Source organism: Staurois parvus, unplaced genomic scaffold (genome assembly GCF_062004578.1).
Source record: "Staurois parvus isolate SC_StPar_1 unplaced genomic scaffold, SC_StPar_1.0 ptg000151l, whole genome shotgun sequence".
Classification (NCBI taxonomy): Eukaryota; Metazoa; Chordata; class Amphibia; order Anura; family Ranidae; genus Staurois; species Staurois parvus.
The window spans coordinates 11584245-11601701 of NW_028317947.1; the positions used below are offsets into that span (position 1 = coordinate 11584245).

Below are 17457 nucleotides of genomic sequence, written 5' to 3' on the forward strand. Positions count from 1 at the left end.
TGTATTCTGGCGACAAAGCAGAATACAATGACACATGTGGATGGCGGAATTGGGTCAGTTTTGTTTTTTCAACCTACCGGTTGCACAAAAAAAAAACTGACCCATGTATGGCCAGTTTTGGTGTGTGTAGCACCCAAAATGTCAAGAGTGTCATATAATATTCACCTTGGACTGTGTTTTCAAAAATAAATTAATAAAAGTAGCGTCTATTGATGTTTTCATTTAACATTTCTGGATTTAAAATCTTGAGCATTATTCTTTTGTTCCATTTAAAGATCAAGAGTCCATTCCAACACAACGCCTAGGGGTTCTTTGTAGTCCCACCCACCTTTGTGTGTTTCTTTTCCTCCTGTTGCATTCTCCATAGTGTAATAAAATATCCAGAGAGAAATCCCTGATAACGGCCATAGCAGGTTTGCAGACTGAGGAACTTAATACAGATTTCTCACTAATAGAGCTCCCAAGAGAAAAAAAATGATCAGGTGGTTTAACTCTACAGCATCAACTTGTTTTGGGTGGACATCCTTTAAGTTCAATTTGTTCACCATTTGTTTTAAAGGATAAGTTCACCTTTTTCACAAAAACTCAGAGGTAAAAAAAAATGTGCATTTATTATTTTTTGTGTTAGGAGCCTGTAAAGCATTGCAGCAGCAATCAGCAGATCTCTGATGCCATGCAGGTCTCCTGCACGTGGTCAGTGTATCTGCTTCATCGTACATCCCGTACGGGTAAGCCGATACTTGCTAGTAAGAAGACTCAATTAACTACCCACAGCCCTCACAGCACCATGGTAATTCATTGAGGACTACAAGCCGACAGACGCTAAGGCTGTCAAGACCTGTAGTCCATTCACAGAAGACTGTTTTTGAAAAGTGACAGCTTGTACAGGGAACTTTACCCCATACTGCTGTCACGTGAGGGGGTCGGACGGAGGCTGCAGGATCGGCAACCTGTTACATGTACCACCCTAAAAACAGGTGGAATATGTAATATGTTCCCAGAGGTGAACATAACCTTTAAATTTTGGGTATGTTTGTGAATGCTTTATACCACAAGAGCAAGTTGCACATGATGCAGTACACATTTGGACAATTTATGGAAACACCATAAACTTGCATGTCAATAAAAACACTTCAGAGCTCATGTAATGCTTGACCCAGAAAATTCTATTTATTAGACAGCAAAAACAAGACTAGAAAAGCAAGCTCTTGGTTCATTCACATTGCACAGATGTTGACCATTCATCATTATCTGCAGGTCCAGTCAAGAGATCCTTGTCATGTAGCTCCAGCTTATGTCATTATCAGTGCGGAAAGAAAGAAGGGTCTTCTCATGTGGTAGCTGTCTTACTGTTAATAGGGCATTCTCATTTTCTTTCAATTTTAACTAGAAGGCAAAAATTATGTATTAGTCAAAAATTTGTAAAAGCAATCCATATCTGAAGCATAAAACGTTGCCTACATGGTGGGGTTAACGCCTGGCTATCATCCAGACCTTCAAAGCATCCATTGTTTATATTTAAAGGTGCACCAAAGCGAAGCTTTTGTATTTCCACTGAACATGTCATCTGCTCAATTCATTTGACATGGTTGAATGCTCTTTACTCTAAATTCAGCTGGTAGTCTAACCTTCGCAATGGCCTTAAATATTTAAAAACGTAGACCATTGCATTCTTTGGTTTTGAGCACATCTGTGTAGAAGCAAGTGGTACAATACAGAATCATGTAGCTGAAACCTGAGCAGATGTACTATGAAAAGCCTCGTGAATCTGTAATTGATTTATTTATCAATAATTAATTCCAAAGGCTACCATTCACCTTTTTACATGCACTGAATCTAAGCCTATGAAAAAAAAGCCAAGTATGTTCTATGATTCCAGCACCACCCTCTCTTAGAACTTACTGCAAGCTTGCCAAAGCAAACTGAACTATTGCAAGGTTATACAACAGAGATTAATTTGACATGAAACCGAAGTCCCACCCAAAAGCCCAATAAGAAGCTTGACAAATATATGATAATGATGTTTACTTACTGTCTTTTGTTGTGCCCACCACCAGCCTGTAGGAAATAAAACGTATTCATGAGTAAAGACTGAACTTGCGCAATTAAAATCAAATGGGTTTAATGAAACTGCAATGCAACTATGAAGTACAAAGTACCGTAATCAGAGCACCAATCAGAAATAATTGTAATTGATCGGATTCAGAAAACGTAGGTTGGTTGCCATGGGTGGGATAAAAAGAGGCTTCCAGCACTAGAAGCTCACCCACAAATCTTTTTATATTAGTTACGAATACAAAACAAACAGGGAAACCACCGATGAGTTTCAGCCCGGCAGGGCCTTAGTCATAGCCATGGTGGCCATGGGTGGTTGTGGTAGGCACATCACTGCATCTTGATCTTCTTTTCTGAAGACTCGTAAAATAAATATGTGCTTTGCCTACTTTGGACAATGCAACAAGTTTGCTTCAAACCTGCTTTTCATGGCAGTTTATACTCACACTCCTTTTGCTACTTTGCTCTTCCATTTTGGCCACAGGAATAAGTTGTACAAGCCATATGTATGCTCCAAGTCTCAGCTGGTGCTTACATAGGGTGTAAGGCTTTCTCTAAATCCACATATGACAGCACTGGGTGCCTCAACATCCAAATAAAAAAAAAACTAATACCAGGTATTTTTTCACCTGGCAGAATAGGCGTGAAAATAAGATCACTATGGGCTGATGCAGGAGGTGACATCAAATCCTAAGGCAAAGCACAGGTTGACTTTAAGCCTTAATAACCAGAACTATGATTAATCCTCAGACATTGTCATTAAAATATTCATGGAAAGATAATATATTACACTGGGGAGTACAGAACAAAGCAGCAACACAATATATGAAGCTTCCTGAAGGTAGCATCAGAAATGACACATGGCAGGGCTTTCCTGAGAGGGTAGTACAAGGAGCAATAATGACCAAGCACCAAAAACCAATCATTATGATAGGTTGTTATGGATCACAATTTGCATTTGGAAATAATTCCAACTATATGAAATGGACAACTTTACAGCACTAAATGTGCAATATAAATTCCATTGTGTAAAGTTTGAGCAACAAAAGTAGAGTACCTAATGTAGCTTATAAGGTCAGTTGTCATATGAATATCAAATTTGGATCTGACCATATACCTGTGCATGGTAGCCAATCAGCTTCTAACTGCAGCTTGTTCAATTAAGCTTTGACAAAAAACAAAAAAACGGAAGCTGATTGGATTCTATGCACATTTTGCACTCTCTAGTTTTAGTAAATCAACCACAATATAGTCATTTTGTTAGAGGATATGCTAAAAATTAAAGACATAACTGATAACCGCATACATGGCTACATATCCTCTATGTGGGTAACGGAAAGAGTAGCTATTCTATATAGTCAGCAGTGGATAAGACCAACAACACCTAGTACTTACTGTGCATCGTGTCCTTCAAGGAGCTGGCGATATGTGGCAATCTCTTGTTCAAGACGTATTTTTATGTCTAGGAGCTGTTTGTACTCAAAGTTCTGACGTTCCATGTCTGTCCGCAGATCGCTGAGTTGTGCCTCCAAACTGCTAATGAATCCCTGTATTTGTGCCAGTTGTGCACCATACCGCTGTTCTGTTTCTGCCAGGGTTCCTTCAAGGGATGATTTCTATGGACAGACAGGACAAAGTACACTATAAACCAATATGTAAACTACTAACTGTTAGCTACCAAAAATGTATTAGTTTGGTGTCTGTGATTCGAAAAACAGCTTGAGGTCACTAGAGCAATGGTGTCATTGTAAGCTTGATGACACCAAGGCATGCAAGGACATGGCTGCCATACAGAAGTCTTCAATGTACCTCAGGAACCAGCGAGAGACCCCAAAAGTTTTTGTTTTATGGTAGTTAGCTTCCAAGAAATCGTAAATACAGTCTGATATGCAACTAAGTCAAATATCTTTGACAGCAACTTGACCTTTGTAGAAACACGCTACTGTCACAGCATCGTATTTGCAACTTTCCTTGGAGAGATTTCCCATCACTTCATATCCTGACAAGACGTGAGGGGAAATCTTCTCAAAAGGGCTCTCAACCTCACATGACCTATCCAATATTGAAAATAAAAAAAAGGTTTGGCTGGAGTTGGACTTTAAATCTTGTAAACAGGTAGTATTAGACATTGAATGATTTTTAAATGCCATCTGCGATTTCAGAAGGATTGGAAGAGAAGTTGATTGTTTATAGGCACCTAAGACCCTGAAGACATCCTTCGACTACCACTTTGATGACAATAAATTGTTAGGTGGGCTAGATACTACTTAGCCTTCAGATGGCCACAAGCTAGAAAAACATACTTATGGGGTATAGTCATGGCATGGGGTATAGGATACAGGCATGTTGCAAAATATTTTGGTAGAATGACCATTTGGTAACACTCCACCTTCATATGTTGTCAATGGCCAAAAAGAAAAAGCAATATTTACTTACCATACTGAGTTGGGACTGTAGCTCTATCTCCAAGCCTTGAAGTGTGCGTCGAAGGTCTGTGATTTCTGTCTTGCTGGTCTGTATCTGTTCTGTGTGTACGGCGACTTGCTTGTTTAATTCATCGGTCTACAGCAGCAAAGAAGACATTTGTAAAATACGTGTTGCACTGCTAGAATTTGTTCTTCCTCCTTAACAAGTGTCAAATGTATTTCCTTACCTTGCTGAAGAACCAGGTTTCAGCATCTTTGCGATTCTTCTCTGCCAAATGTTCATACTGTTCTCTCATGTCACTCAAAATCTTTGTCAGATCTACACCTGGTGCCGAGTCTACTTCCACACTGACTTGTCCACCAGCTTGTCCACGTAATGCCATCATTTCCTACATGAGTAAAGAAACTCGCTGAAACCATGAATGCATCAAACAACAAATCCTTCAGCAATCTTTCTGCCATGATAAATTTCTCTTTGAAGACCTGAATGAAATGGCTTCCTATGTTATTTAGACCATTTCAATGCCTTTGGGTAATGGATTGTGCCTGTGGTGCACACAAATGTAGCATAAAATTAATTTTGATTTATATTATTATTATTATACAGTATTTATAAAGCGCCAATAGTTCGCTCAGCGCTGTACATTACAAAGGGGGACAGAACATGTGACAGAACAATAACAATACAATGCAAAACATGAGGGGATCGAGGGCCCTGCTCTTTGGAGCTTACAATCTAGGAGGGAGGGGATGGTGGCACAGGAGGAGATAGCTGTGGGGGATGGGGTGGTAGGAGGAGTGGAGGAGGTTGGCAAGTTAGCAGGTGGTGGGGTAGGCTTCCCTGAAGAGATGGGTTTTCAGTGTGTGCCTAAAGGAGAGGAGAGCAGGTGATAATCTGATGGGTTGGGGCAGGGAGTTCCAGAGGATGGGTGACACCCTGGAGAAGTCCTGGAGGTGGGCATGGGAGGAGGAGACCAGGGAACTAGAGAGAAGGAGGTCTTGTGAGGAGCGGAGTGTGCGTGTTGGGTGGTACTTGGATATTAGGTCAGTGATGTAGTTCGGGGCAGTATGGTGGACGGCTTTGTACGTCAGTGTTAGGATTTTGAATTTGATCCATTGCGCAATCGGAAGCCAGTGGAGGGATTGGCAGAGGGGGGTGGCAGAAATGGAGCGGTTGGAAAGGTGAATGAGTCTGGCAGCCGTATTCAGGATCGACTGAAGCGGGGATAGCCAGCGGCGAGGCAGGCCAGTAAGGAGGGAGTTGCAGTAATCGAGTCGTGATATGATGAGGGAGAGGATGAGCTGTTTAGTGGTTTCTGGGGTTAGGAACGTGCGGATTTTGGTGATGTTGCGGAGGTGGAGTCTGCACGAGCTTGTTAAAGATTGGACTTGGGGCTGGAAGGATAGGTTGGAGTCCAGAATGACACCAAGTACTCTGGCCTGCGGGGCGGGTTTGATGGTGGTGTTGTTGGATGTGATGGAGAAGTCAATGGGGGGTGGTGTCTGGGTTGGGGGGAAGACAAGAAACTCGGTTTTGGATATGAATCTTAATCTCACAACATAGATCCTTTTGTATCATCTACAGAAAATAGTGATTTGTATTTGATGAATATTTAAATGATCTTGACATGACTGGATAAATATTGAGCCACAAGAACTACTTTGTTGAAGAATATGTCACATATCACATAGATTTTTTTTCCTTTTTTTTATTCTGTTTCTCATTCCTGGTTAATATAGCGTGAGATGTGATTTAAAGATCTGATACATAAAACACAAGGTCAATATTACCTCCTCATGGTTCTTCTTCAGGTAGGCCAGTTCCTCCTTCAGGTTTTCAATCTGGAGCTCCAGGTCAGTTCTGGCCAAGGTTAGCTCATCGAGCACTCTACGCAGTCCATTGATATCGGCTTCCACACTCTGGCGAAGAGCAAGCTCGTTCTCATACCTTAAAGAAGACACTTTTGATGAGAATCATGTAACATATCTTGATCAACATTTGAATTTCAGACGCACTTTCATAAATTTATTAAGCTTTTTTAAGATGAGTCTTGACTGTTTTTTACACATGTTCAACTAAAGCTTAGATGGAACTGAAATGATTAAGTTATATTTGGAACTAAAATAAGGTTTTAATTTCAATAGTTGACTCAAAGTTTTAAGGGTTGCTGTTAAATCACTGATTGAAGTTCTGGTGTCAAAAGACTAATGTTTTACAGCTATTACCAGGGCTTTTTTTTCTCAGAGAATAGGTGCAGGAACTCCCCCCTTCTAAATCACCCCTTGTCTCTGCCCCCCTACCCACCTCCGAGCCCCGTCCCTTGGTTGCACCCTACCTACCTCCCAGTACCGCTCATTATAGAGAATACACAGCCAAGTATAATTTTGTGGTGCTGCTATGTAATTTATATGAAATGCGTTAATGGTAACGAGAAAAGCAGTAAAATAGATCCCCTGTGGCCAGCCCCCTAGCAATAAAATACCACCCCAGCAACAATAGACCCCCAGCAGCAGCAACAGATCTCCCAGCAGCAGCCAGCAACATTAGACCCCTCCCTCAACAGTAGATCCCTCCCAGCAACAATAGACCCCCCACCAGCAACAATAGACCTCCCCAGCAGCAATAGACCACCATGCAAAAATAGATCCCCTCCAGTGACAATAGATCCTTCAGCAGCCAACATCAATAAACCTTCCAGCACCCCTTGCCATTACATACATTCAGTACTGGAGGTGCTGGAACTGCATTCCCACTGAAAAAAAACCCCTGGCTATTACTTTGTAGGAACATTTCACTAAATGGTGCTCACAAGCCTCAGTCTTCTGATATATGTTCACTCCGCTATCATTTTTCCACATAAAACTGCACCAGATCAAGATTGCTTATAGAATGGACAATAGGTCTCTTGTTAACCGATATGTCGGGATTATTTTGTACAGTAGTAGAAAGTGCATTGAGCAGACTAATGTGGTTCTCAGTCTACGATTGATCAATTTTATGTAGTTTTATAAGCTGCAAAAATAATTTCCCTTTTTATAAGCTGCTATAATACCTGAGCGTACGTTTTATAAAGTCTTTCAACAGTTAACATCTTGGTCAAAATTTTCATTTACAGTAATAACAGTGTCCTTCCACAGATTATACTGTAAATGCAGTCCCATATTGACACAGGAAACATTATTTGCTGATTCATTTGCTTGTACTCAGGTGTGGCCGGAGGGAGCATATCAGCTCACCAGGACAGCAGCCAAAATCTCTGGAACACACAATGCCTGCTGCTTGGTTGGCCAGCTAGGACGCGTTGTATTGTTCAGAAACAGTACACAGTGTGATTAGCGTTCATACACTCCCTAAAAGATCAGACATGAATTGGGCTTCAACTGGCAATGTTGACATTGGGATATACTGTGCGAAGGAACTGCACAGCTTCATTCACTGATATGCAGTAACTATATGGTTAGGCACCTTAGTCCAACAGCCTGTGTAATAGAAATGTAGGTATGTTAGGGTCACTTAAAGCAAAGGGCATGTTTTATCATTATTGTGTCCCGTTGCCATGTAACGGCTTACTCATTTACTTGATTGAGGTTGCAGGATTCCAATATTGTCCAGTGATAGGAGCTTTCCAGTGAGTCAGTCCACTCAAAGCTGACATTTCAAACCTTTCAAGTTTATAGGGAGTTCTTATCATTTATGAAAGGCTAGCTACAAATTTCTTCAATAGGATTTTGACAATTTGATCAGATGGGGGGGGGGGGGCAGGGAATTTTTAGCCTGGGGGAAATTATTATTTTATTATTATTACACAGTATTTATAAAGCGCCAATAGTTCGCTCAGCGCTGTACATTACAAAGGGGGACAGAACATGTGACAGAACAATACCAATACAATGCAAAACATGAGGGGATTGAGGGCCCTGCTCTTTCGAGCTTACAATCTAGGAGGGAGGGGATGGTGGCACAGGAGGAGATAGCTGTGGGGGATGGAGTGGTAGGAAGAGTGGAGGAGGTCGGCAAGTTAGCAGGGGGTGGGGTAGGCTTCCCTGAAGAGATGGGTTTTCAGGGTGCGCCTAAAGGAGAGGAGAGTAGGTGATAATCTGATGGGTTGGGGCAGGGAGTTCCAGAGGATGGGTGACACCCTGGAGAAGTCCTGGAGGCGAGCATGGGAGGAGGAGACCAGGGAACTAGAGAGAAGGAGGTCTTGTGAGGAGCGGAGTGTGCGTGCTGGGCGGTACTTGGATATTAGGTCAGTGATGTAGTTCGGGCCAGTATGGTGGACAGCTTTGTACGTCAGTGTTAGGATTTTGAATTTGATCTGTTGCGCAATCGGAAGCCAGTGGAGGGATTGGCAGAGGGGGGTGGAAAGGTGAATGAGTCTGGCAGCCGTATTCAGGATCGACTGAAGCGGGGATAACCAGCGGCGAGGCAGGCCAGTGAGGAGGGAGTTGCAGTAGTCGAGTCGTGATATGATGAGGGAGTGGATGAGCTGTTTAGTGGTTTCTGGGGTTAGGAACGTGCGTATTTTGGCGATGTTGCAGAGGTGGAGTCTGCACGAGTTTGTTAAAGATTGGACTCTGGCCAAGTACTCTGGCCTGCGGGGAGGGTTTGATGGTGGCGTTGTTGGATGTGATGGAGAAGTCAATGGGGAAATCACAAACAACTAGCCCTTTCATAGTAGGGACAGATTTCTGTAGGCTAATAAAGTGTACAATGCAATGGAGGAGATTTACTCAAATTGGTGCAGACAGAATCTGGTGCAGCTGTGCATAGAAACCAATCAGCTTCCTGATTTGAAGGAACTTTCCTTTCCCTCTTTGGAAATAAAACTCCATTCCTCCCTTTTTCCGCCTGAAATATTTTATCTAATTTTTTGTGCTAGTTATTTTAAAGTGGAACTTCACCCTAAAATCGAAGTTCTGCTGATGCTCCTCCTCTGTAGGCTAATAATGAAAGTGTACAGTTCAATGGAGGAATCTGGTGCAGCCGTGCATAGAAACCAATCAGCTTCCAGGTTTTACTGTCAAAGCTTAACCAAATAAGCTGAATTTTGAAGCCGATTGGTTACTATGCACACCTGCACCAGATTCTGTGTGCACCAGTTTTAGTAAATCTCCCCCAAAGTATGCCATCATTCATTGATGGTTATTATCAAAAGTATGTGTTCCTTAAAGCGGAGCTCCACCAAAAAGGGGAAGTTCTGCTTTAAGCCTTTGTCCCCCACTTCCCATTGAAGATTGGCACCTTTGGGGTGAAATTGACAGGTACCCGCTCCCACTTCTGCTGCGCTCATCTAGGCAATCAGAAGTGGAAGTTGTCCCCCACCTCCCCGTAATCTTCTGGGACACGCGACAGGTCCCAGAAGACTACAGGGCCATTCAAAAAGTACAGAGCTTCTCGCGCATGTGCAGTGGGCACCCACCTGTGAAGCCGCAAGCTGTCACAGCCAGGTGTCCATACTAAAGATGCTGGCACCAGGGAGAGAAGACGGCCGGTTAAACCAGCCATGGTGAAGACACCGCTGGACCGAGGGACGGGTAAGTGGCTGTATTTTAAAAGTCAGCAGCTGCAGTTTTTGGAGCTACTGACTTTTTCATTTTTTTTCCCGCTTTAAGGACCTTTCTTAATGATAGACAGCTTTTTGCATCTTCCAGCATCAGCTTTCTTGGAGACTCTCGGCCTACAGGTACCCGACATCTCAGAGACACAGAAAATTGGTTCAGGAAGACTTCCCTCTGCCAAATTCTGTAGTTGCAGGTCTGAAATGGGAATAGCTACCTGTATAATGCTCTGCATACGTCACCGACTGCAGATCCCTCTCTGATCGATACCTGAATGGTGAAATACCTCCACTGAAGACTACCAACCCAACTACCAACATATCTCATTTATACTGCCTCCAGTTCAGTTCTGACCTGTGACCAAGATTCCACTTTAAATTACACATTCACTTTACATGCTAAACCCCCCAGCCTAACCTCTTAGCCCCCTTAAAACACTAGGCCTACAACTCGGTGATCTATACTAACCTCCTCCTATAGCCTTCCGGAATGCTAAGGTGGTTAAAAACCCAATGCAGTAGACTTGAATGAAACGTTGCTCCTGATAAGACCTGTACATCCTTTTAATTTCTATGGGAAATTGGTGTGCAGGCAACCCAACACTAGATTATTGGGCTCCAGATGTCTCAGGAGGTTTCATCTGTTCAAGGAAGTTAGTACTGACCTGCAGGGAGGCTGATGGCTGGCTGTGTGTATTAAGGGAGCTGGAGAGGTAGGCTAGAAGATATTTTGTATGTAAAGTGACACTAATTGATACCTTAATATTTTTATAGACTTTTCAGTTTGCAAGAATGCATAGACTTGAATGGAATATTATTACTGAAATACCCATGCTTCCCATTTACTCAATGGGATACTGGTGTACAGGTAGCCCTACACTGGATTATTACCAGGCCACAGACATCTTGGGAGGTTGCAGCTGTCAGAGGAGACAAGTACTGACCTGTGGGGAAGCCGATGGCCAGCTGTGTGTATTAATGGGGCTAGGGAGGCAGGCTAGGGGATATTTTGTATATAAAGGATAACTTCATGTTTTATAGACTTTTGCTAACTAAACGGATTGGAGAACACAGCCACACCCTATACAATTGGTGCTGTTTGCCTGGCATTCCTTTGTGCATCACATGCCTAAATACAATGATTAGCGTTACACTGCCTGAAATAAGAATACAGTGGGGTCCATTTCCAAAATCTGAAAAGTGCAAAATCTGGTGCAACTGAGCTTGCAGATTTTTGTTTTGTCAAAACTTAATTGAACAAGCCGATTGGCTACCATGCACAACTGCACCAGATTTTGCACTCTCCAGTGGTGCAGATAGGGCTACCAACTCATCGAGTTTTGGCCAGTTCAGTAGGAGACAGCCAAAATTTGCTCAGCGTATGGGCAGCTTTTTCTATAAATAGTTATAATATTAATTAGTTTTTCTATAAATCATGAACACTTTAATTCAGTTATAAGGATCTTCGATTGTGTGCTCTACTGACATACCTTCCAAGAAACCCTGATTTGAAGGAACTTTCCCTCTTTCGAAATAAAACTCCATTCCTCCCTTTTTCCTCCTTAAGTATTTCATCAAATTGTTTGTGCTTGTTATTTTGAAGTGGAACTTCACCCTAAAATGGAAGTTCTGCTGACGCTCCTCCTCCTACCCTCCTCTAACACATTTTTTTGGGGGGAGTTGGGTATCGGGTACCTATTTCTAGCAGGTACCCACTCCAACTTCCCTTGGAATGGCCTAGATGATCCTACTGGAACCCCTCCGCTGCCCACAACCTTATAGGACATGTTACAGAACCCAGGTGGCCACAGAGCCTTTTACAGGGCACAGAGCAATGCAACTCAAGCATGTACAGTGGGGAGCAAGCTGTGAAGCCGCAAGGAGGCACAGACAGCTTCCCCCAGTTAACATGGTGCCGGCAGGGAACCATAGACCTGCATAGAACCATCCATGGACAAGTGTCTCTTTATTATATCTGAGCAGCTACAGTATTTGTAGTTGCTGGCTTTTAATTAAAAAAAAATGGCCGAAAAACCTCTTTAATAAGCCAGCATAACCAGCATAACTGAAAGTCAGTAGTAAAAAAAAGCACTTGTGGGTTTACCCAATAATTTTTTGCATATGAATTCTTCAGCTTGTGTACAAAGCTAAGGCTGGCCATACATTATCCAGGTTTCTTTCCTTCAATCATGGGTTGAATGGAAGAAAATTGATCAATTACAACATCAACACAGTCATTGTTGATGGGGGAATCCCTGCTGCTGTGCTATTGGGAGGTTTCCCTGCCATCAGAAAAAACCCAACAGGCTGGTTGTACTGAAGTCGATCCATCAATCAACTTCAATGCAACCAGCTTGCCCATAGACGGATTGAAACTTGGCCGGTTCCTTCTGAACTGGCTGATCTGTCTATGACCTGCTTAAGAGTGTGGCTGGGTATGCCAACAGCTGCCCCCCTTTCTTATCTTGAGAACTTTCTTATCTTTCTTAAAGCTGAGAAGTATATATACTGGGGCAAGGTTTAATATTTAGCTAAAGATATAATCTGCCAAGCATTGCATAAAACCTCAAGGCTACATTACACAGCCCCCACCCCTTCATGTAGAACAATAACTATTTATTGCAACTTTATTACTTTTTTTTCCTGAAAGGAAACTATTACTGAAGGCAGAATAATTGGAGGCTTGAGTTTATGTTTGACCTTCAGCTACACAGGCAATGACCTTACATAACAAATGCCATTACCACAGGAAAAAACATATATTTGCATAGCCTGCCATATTTATATGGTGATTTATAGACCATTTAGATGTTGCGAGGATTAGGAGGGGGGCTAGCCATTCGACACAACCTGAAAATGTAAAGAGGCCATTGCTTTGCAGGTGAGAAAAGATTGGAGGAATGCATGCTGGGACAGGTGAGTAGAAATACTCTTCCTTTGCATTTGGTGTGGTCCTACACAGGGGCGGACTGACCATTTGGAAACTCGGGCACTGCCCGAGGGCCCGGGGTCAGTAGGGGGCCCATGAGATGCCCCTGGTACCTTTTTCATAGGCTTTTTTGAGTTTGGGCAAGGACACAGGGGCCCCATGATCCCCTATTGCCCCGGGGCCCCATGAGTTGTCAGTCCGCCCCTGGTCCTACATTATATTAACCAAGCAATGAAATCACTTCAGGCCTTCTTCAGCCTAAAACAGCATCTTTAAACCAGTAAGTGGCCAAGAAAATGTACTCTCCATCAAATATTAGAGAGCTAGAGTAAAAAGATCTGTCCTACTTACTTAGTTCTGAAGTCATCTGCTGCCAGCCTGGCATTGTCCACCTGCAGGACAACCCTGGAGTTGTCAATGGTAGCAGCAAGGATCTGAAATGCAATAAAAGTTACATTTAGAGAAGCTATGCAGAATATTTTTACCACTTAATTTTTCTGCTGATTAAACCCAACATCACCTGTCCTCAGTACAATTTAACAGAAGAAAAGACCTTGAAATATGACAGAAAATAATAAACAACACAGTAACAAATTGTGGTAGTTTCAGGCTATGACACACCCAATATGTCGAGGGACATAGCAACAAGGAAAATATGAACTTTCTGCTTATGTAAAAAGTAAGTGGTTGTCAGTAAAGATTGTCAGAGACATCTACATTACTGGGTTCCCTAATTAAAAATAATGGGAATTAGGCCGCCACGTCTCAGTGACTCCACTGGCAAGATCTTTGTGCTTGAGTGCCTAACTCTGGTCACCTGCTGCTTCAGATATGGATAGTATCCAATTACTCCTTTAGGACTGTTTCGTTTATTTTATGGAGAATGGGAAAGGTGGGAAGAGAGGTGAACAATCTTCCTTTTACCAGGAGTGGGATTGCATGGCAGGATGAAACTAAGGAATTATTTCAATGCTGTTATCTCCAAATCTTCTTAAGAGGTCAAAGATGACTCAAGCCACCAGACTTCACATGTAGCTGAAATATTGCTTAGTGGGAATAATCCTTTAATTTGTTAACTGCCTCCATCCCCTGTTAACTGTATATGCAGGTACTTTGTTTTCAATGATCTTATATAATTGTGACATCTGTTAGGATGACCATACTAAGTCATGAGGGATATTAGCCTGCTCGTTCTGGTCTATGTACTATAAGAAATTATGGTGACTTCTGGCTTGTATATATTTATATAATAATACTGTATAGCGAATGATGATCCAGAAGCTTGACTAGGGCACATAATGGTTAGGTGAGCACATTTAGCATGCAAGCTAAACAAAGAAGAGAGCTCACAAAGATAGCAGTAAATGTAATCACACAATAAATGTGTCATGTACACCAGGCTTTCTCAACCTTTTTTCCTCAAAGGAACCCCTAAAATAATTCTGAAGTCTCGAGAAACCCCTGCTAAAATAAATTCTTTATGGTCCATTGCCTAAGAAAACCCTTACATTGGTGGTCGGTAGGAAGAATGCTGCCCTTACATTGGTGGTCAGTAAGAAGAATGCCCCCCCCCCCCCCCTTATGTTAGTGGTAAATGGGAACAATGCCATCCTTACAGACAGCTAAAATAGGTAATTGGTGGCATGCTGCTCAAGTGGGGTGTTGGCCCTGAAACTATACAGGCACCATCAAATTGGAGGTCAACCAGCAAAAACCCAAGGAACCCCTGGTAACCTCTTGAGGAACCCTAAGGTCCCACAGAACCCTGGTTGAGAATGGCTGATATACACTAATGAGTGTTGTTCAATATTTAACTTATAAACTGGCTGGAAAAATCATTTGAAACCCATATCCAATTTTTAGACAAGTAGGTCTCAGTGCTTAAAATTATGGGTTGATTGGAAAAATACTAGTACATTGGAAAGACTCCCAGCAAAGGTAATATAACCTCAACTCAATAACAGGGCAATACTGCATTCGGCATAGCTTCCAAATGGCCCTCTTTTAAAACAAAATCCATCTTTCCACTTCTACCCTTTTTTCATTATTATATATTGCACTAAACAATTTTAACCACCCCCAGTGATTAGATCCATTGGTTTCAACCACTAGTGTAAATAGAAAGAAGTGATTGAAAAAAAAAACATTGCTGGGCTTAGACAATCATTTTTGCGTGTGAAGTCTTCATGGTCCGTGGAACTTAAGGTGTGGTGGAGGTGTGCCCTTTTGTCTGCATACTTTGGATTAAACCGTATCCATCTTTCCCATATGAGAAAGCTGGGATCTATCCCTAATGGTTATATATGGTTCAGGAAGATCATCCTAGAAGAGTATAACCTGTTGCTGCTACTTTGTAGGATTAAACCTGTTTTTCTAGTTTTCTTGTCCCTTCCTTAACCTTTCTGGTACTGAGCAGGTATAAATTACCTGCAAATCTCTCCTATGGAAACATAGAATGCAACATTTGTTTTATTCTTAGCTTTTTTTACTCTTATTATTTAATAAAGTCTTTGTAGTTGTTAGTCAGCCAATTTGAACTATCCTAATAGACATCTTGAATTGAGCCACCAGTTCTGAAACAGTCAAGTTGCCAGTATGCACTGCCAACCTGCCACTGGTAGTGGATTCTGAGACACGTAGTTCCATAATGCCTACTGGACTGCAAGCTTTTTTACTCACCTGACTTATCAATGTTTTATTGGACTGTTATCATATGACAGTTTAATAATATATAATTCAGTATATTACATCCTGTTACATGTTACGTTCCTAGGCACATCTGTTCATGTTAATAATCAACTTTTGTGAAATATGTTAGGTACAGGGGCGGACTGACCATTTGGAAACTCGGGCACTGCCCGAGGGCCAGGGGTCAGTGAGGGGCCCCATAAGATGCCCCTGGTACCTTTTTCATAGTCTTTTTTGAGTTTGGGCAAAGACACAGGGGCCCCATGATCCCCTATTGCCCATGAGTTGTCAGTCCGCCCCTGGTTAGGTACAAGAGCTATTATACAATAGGTAGAACATAGTGAATGTAGAGAGTAGTAGATGCAGGGATGGAGCTCCCAGCAGAAATGTAGAAAGTTAGGATTAGGTGAATAACAACAGTTAGTAAGTTAGCTGTTCTTTGATATAGCAAAAAAACTTATCAGAAATGTAGACAATTGCAAAATTACCTTTTTATCTAGAAGAGTTTTTAACCTCTCATGTAAAACTAATTTCATTAGATCATTTTTATATTTAATGGGGAGATTTACTAAAGCTGGAGCATTCAAAATCTAGTGTAGCTGTGCATGATAGCCAATCAGCTTCTAACTTCAGCTTTTTCAGTTATGCTTTGTCAATAAAACCTGGAAGCTGATTGGTTTCTATGCAGAGCTGCACCAGAGTTTGCACGCTCCAGTTTTAGTAAATCTTCCAAAAAGTGTACCATATGTTACGATGAAAAAAAAACGATTGGCTTCAGCTCACCTTATCTCTGAGGTCCTCAATGACCTTGAAGTAGTGGCTGTAGTCTCGGGTTGGGCTGGGTCCTTGCTTTTCATACCACTCCCGGATCTTCACCTCCAGTTCTGAGTTGGCTTGTTCCAAGGAACGCACCTTGTCTAGGTAGCTGGCAAGACGGTCGTTCAGGTTCTGCATGGTCTCCTTCTCATTGCCAGTCAGCAAGCCATCCCCTGACACGCTGACACTGAAGTTGCTTCCATACCCGCCACCAGAGCCATAGCTGCCACCAAAGCCATAGCTGCCACCAGAGCCATAGCCGCCACCTAAACTGCTGCCAAGACCACCACCATATCCTGAGGAGACCAAGCGGGCAGAAGACACGGAAACACCCTGCCCTCCATAGCCACCATGGACACTTGGAGCCTTGAAGGAGACCCTCCCTGCTCCACCACCGATGCCACTACCTACACCTCGGTAGGAGCTGGTGATGGTGGTCTGGCGGATGCTCTGGGACATGGTAGCAGTAGCTGGTTTCAACAGACTTAGAGATGCAGATCACAGGAGTGTAACTGTTCTCTCTCCTCCAGCCTCCTTTTATTCTTCACAAACTGGGTGGTGCCAGAAAGCCTGATGGAATTTCACCGGCTTCTTCTACTCATGCCAAGCAACAAGAGACATTTCTCATTGGTCTGCTGGAAAGATCCCCCTATCCTCGAAATTACTTTTTACACTAAACAAACACTGCATTTTTTTTTTCCTCCTAAAGTTTAGACAAAAGAGTCCATTGAATCTCAGGTGGAGAGGGAGGGGGGAAAACACTGAACTATAGGAGAAACTTCCTCCGATTATGTTGTGAAGATAAAGTCGCTCTGTTTGCAATTAACCCTTTTGTCTTGGGATTATCCAAAGTCTATTCAGAAGATAAAGATAAATGTAATCAAATAAGACGGGCTAGAAAAGAAAATAGCTTTATAAAACCTTTTTTAAAAAGTGAATTTGGAAATAACAAATAAAGGATCATTTCACAATAACTAATGCTGTT

The 17457-nt window shown here is 42.2% G+C and overlaps 1 protein-coding gene across 1 annotated transcript; it reads right to left on the reverse strand.

The window, feature by feature from the left end:
- Positions 1-1145: 1145 nt before the first annotated feature.
- On the reverse strand, positions 1146-16989 carry LOC149464472 (keratin, type I cytoskeletal 19-like). The gene is made up of 8 exons (XM_089674439.1): positions 16440-16989; positions 13320-13402; positions 6273-6429; positions 4709-4870; positions 4492-4617; positions 3451-3671; positions 2033-2058; positions 1146-1386 (listed from the first exon to the last, which is right to left on the reverse strand). Exons 1-8 carry the CDS (start codon positions 16929-16931, stop codon positions 1367-1369), a joined length of 1287 nt encoding a protein of 428 aa, XP_089530565.1. The 5' UTR covers positions 16932-16989; the 3' UTR covers positions 1146-1366.
- Between the last annotated feature and the right edge of the window lie 468 nt (positions 16990-17457).

What these genes read in the sequence shown, in the direction of transcription:
- LOC149464472 (XM_089674439.1), bottom strand. Translation starts at nt 16,931, where the DNA reads ATGTCCCAGAGCATCCGCCAGACCACCATCACCAGCTCCTACCGAGGT. An exon ending in GCAGATGACTTCAGAACTAA is followed by an intron (nt 6,430 to 13,319) that starts GTAAGTAGGACA and finishes GTCTTCTTTAAG; the next exon opens with GTATGAGAACGAGCTTGCTC. An exon ending in AAACCTGGTTCTTCAGCAAG is followed by an intron (nt 4,618 to 4,708) that starts GTAAGGAAATAC and finishes TTGCTGCTGTAG; the next exon opens with ACCGATGAATTAAACAAGCA.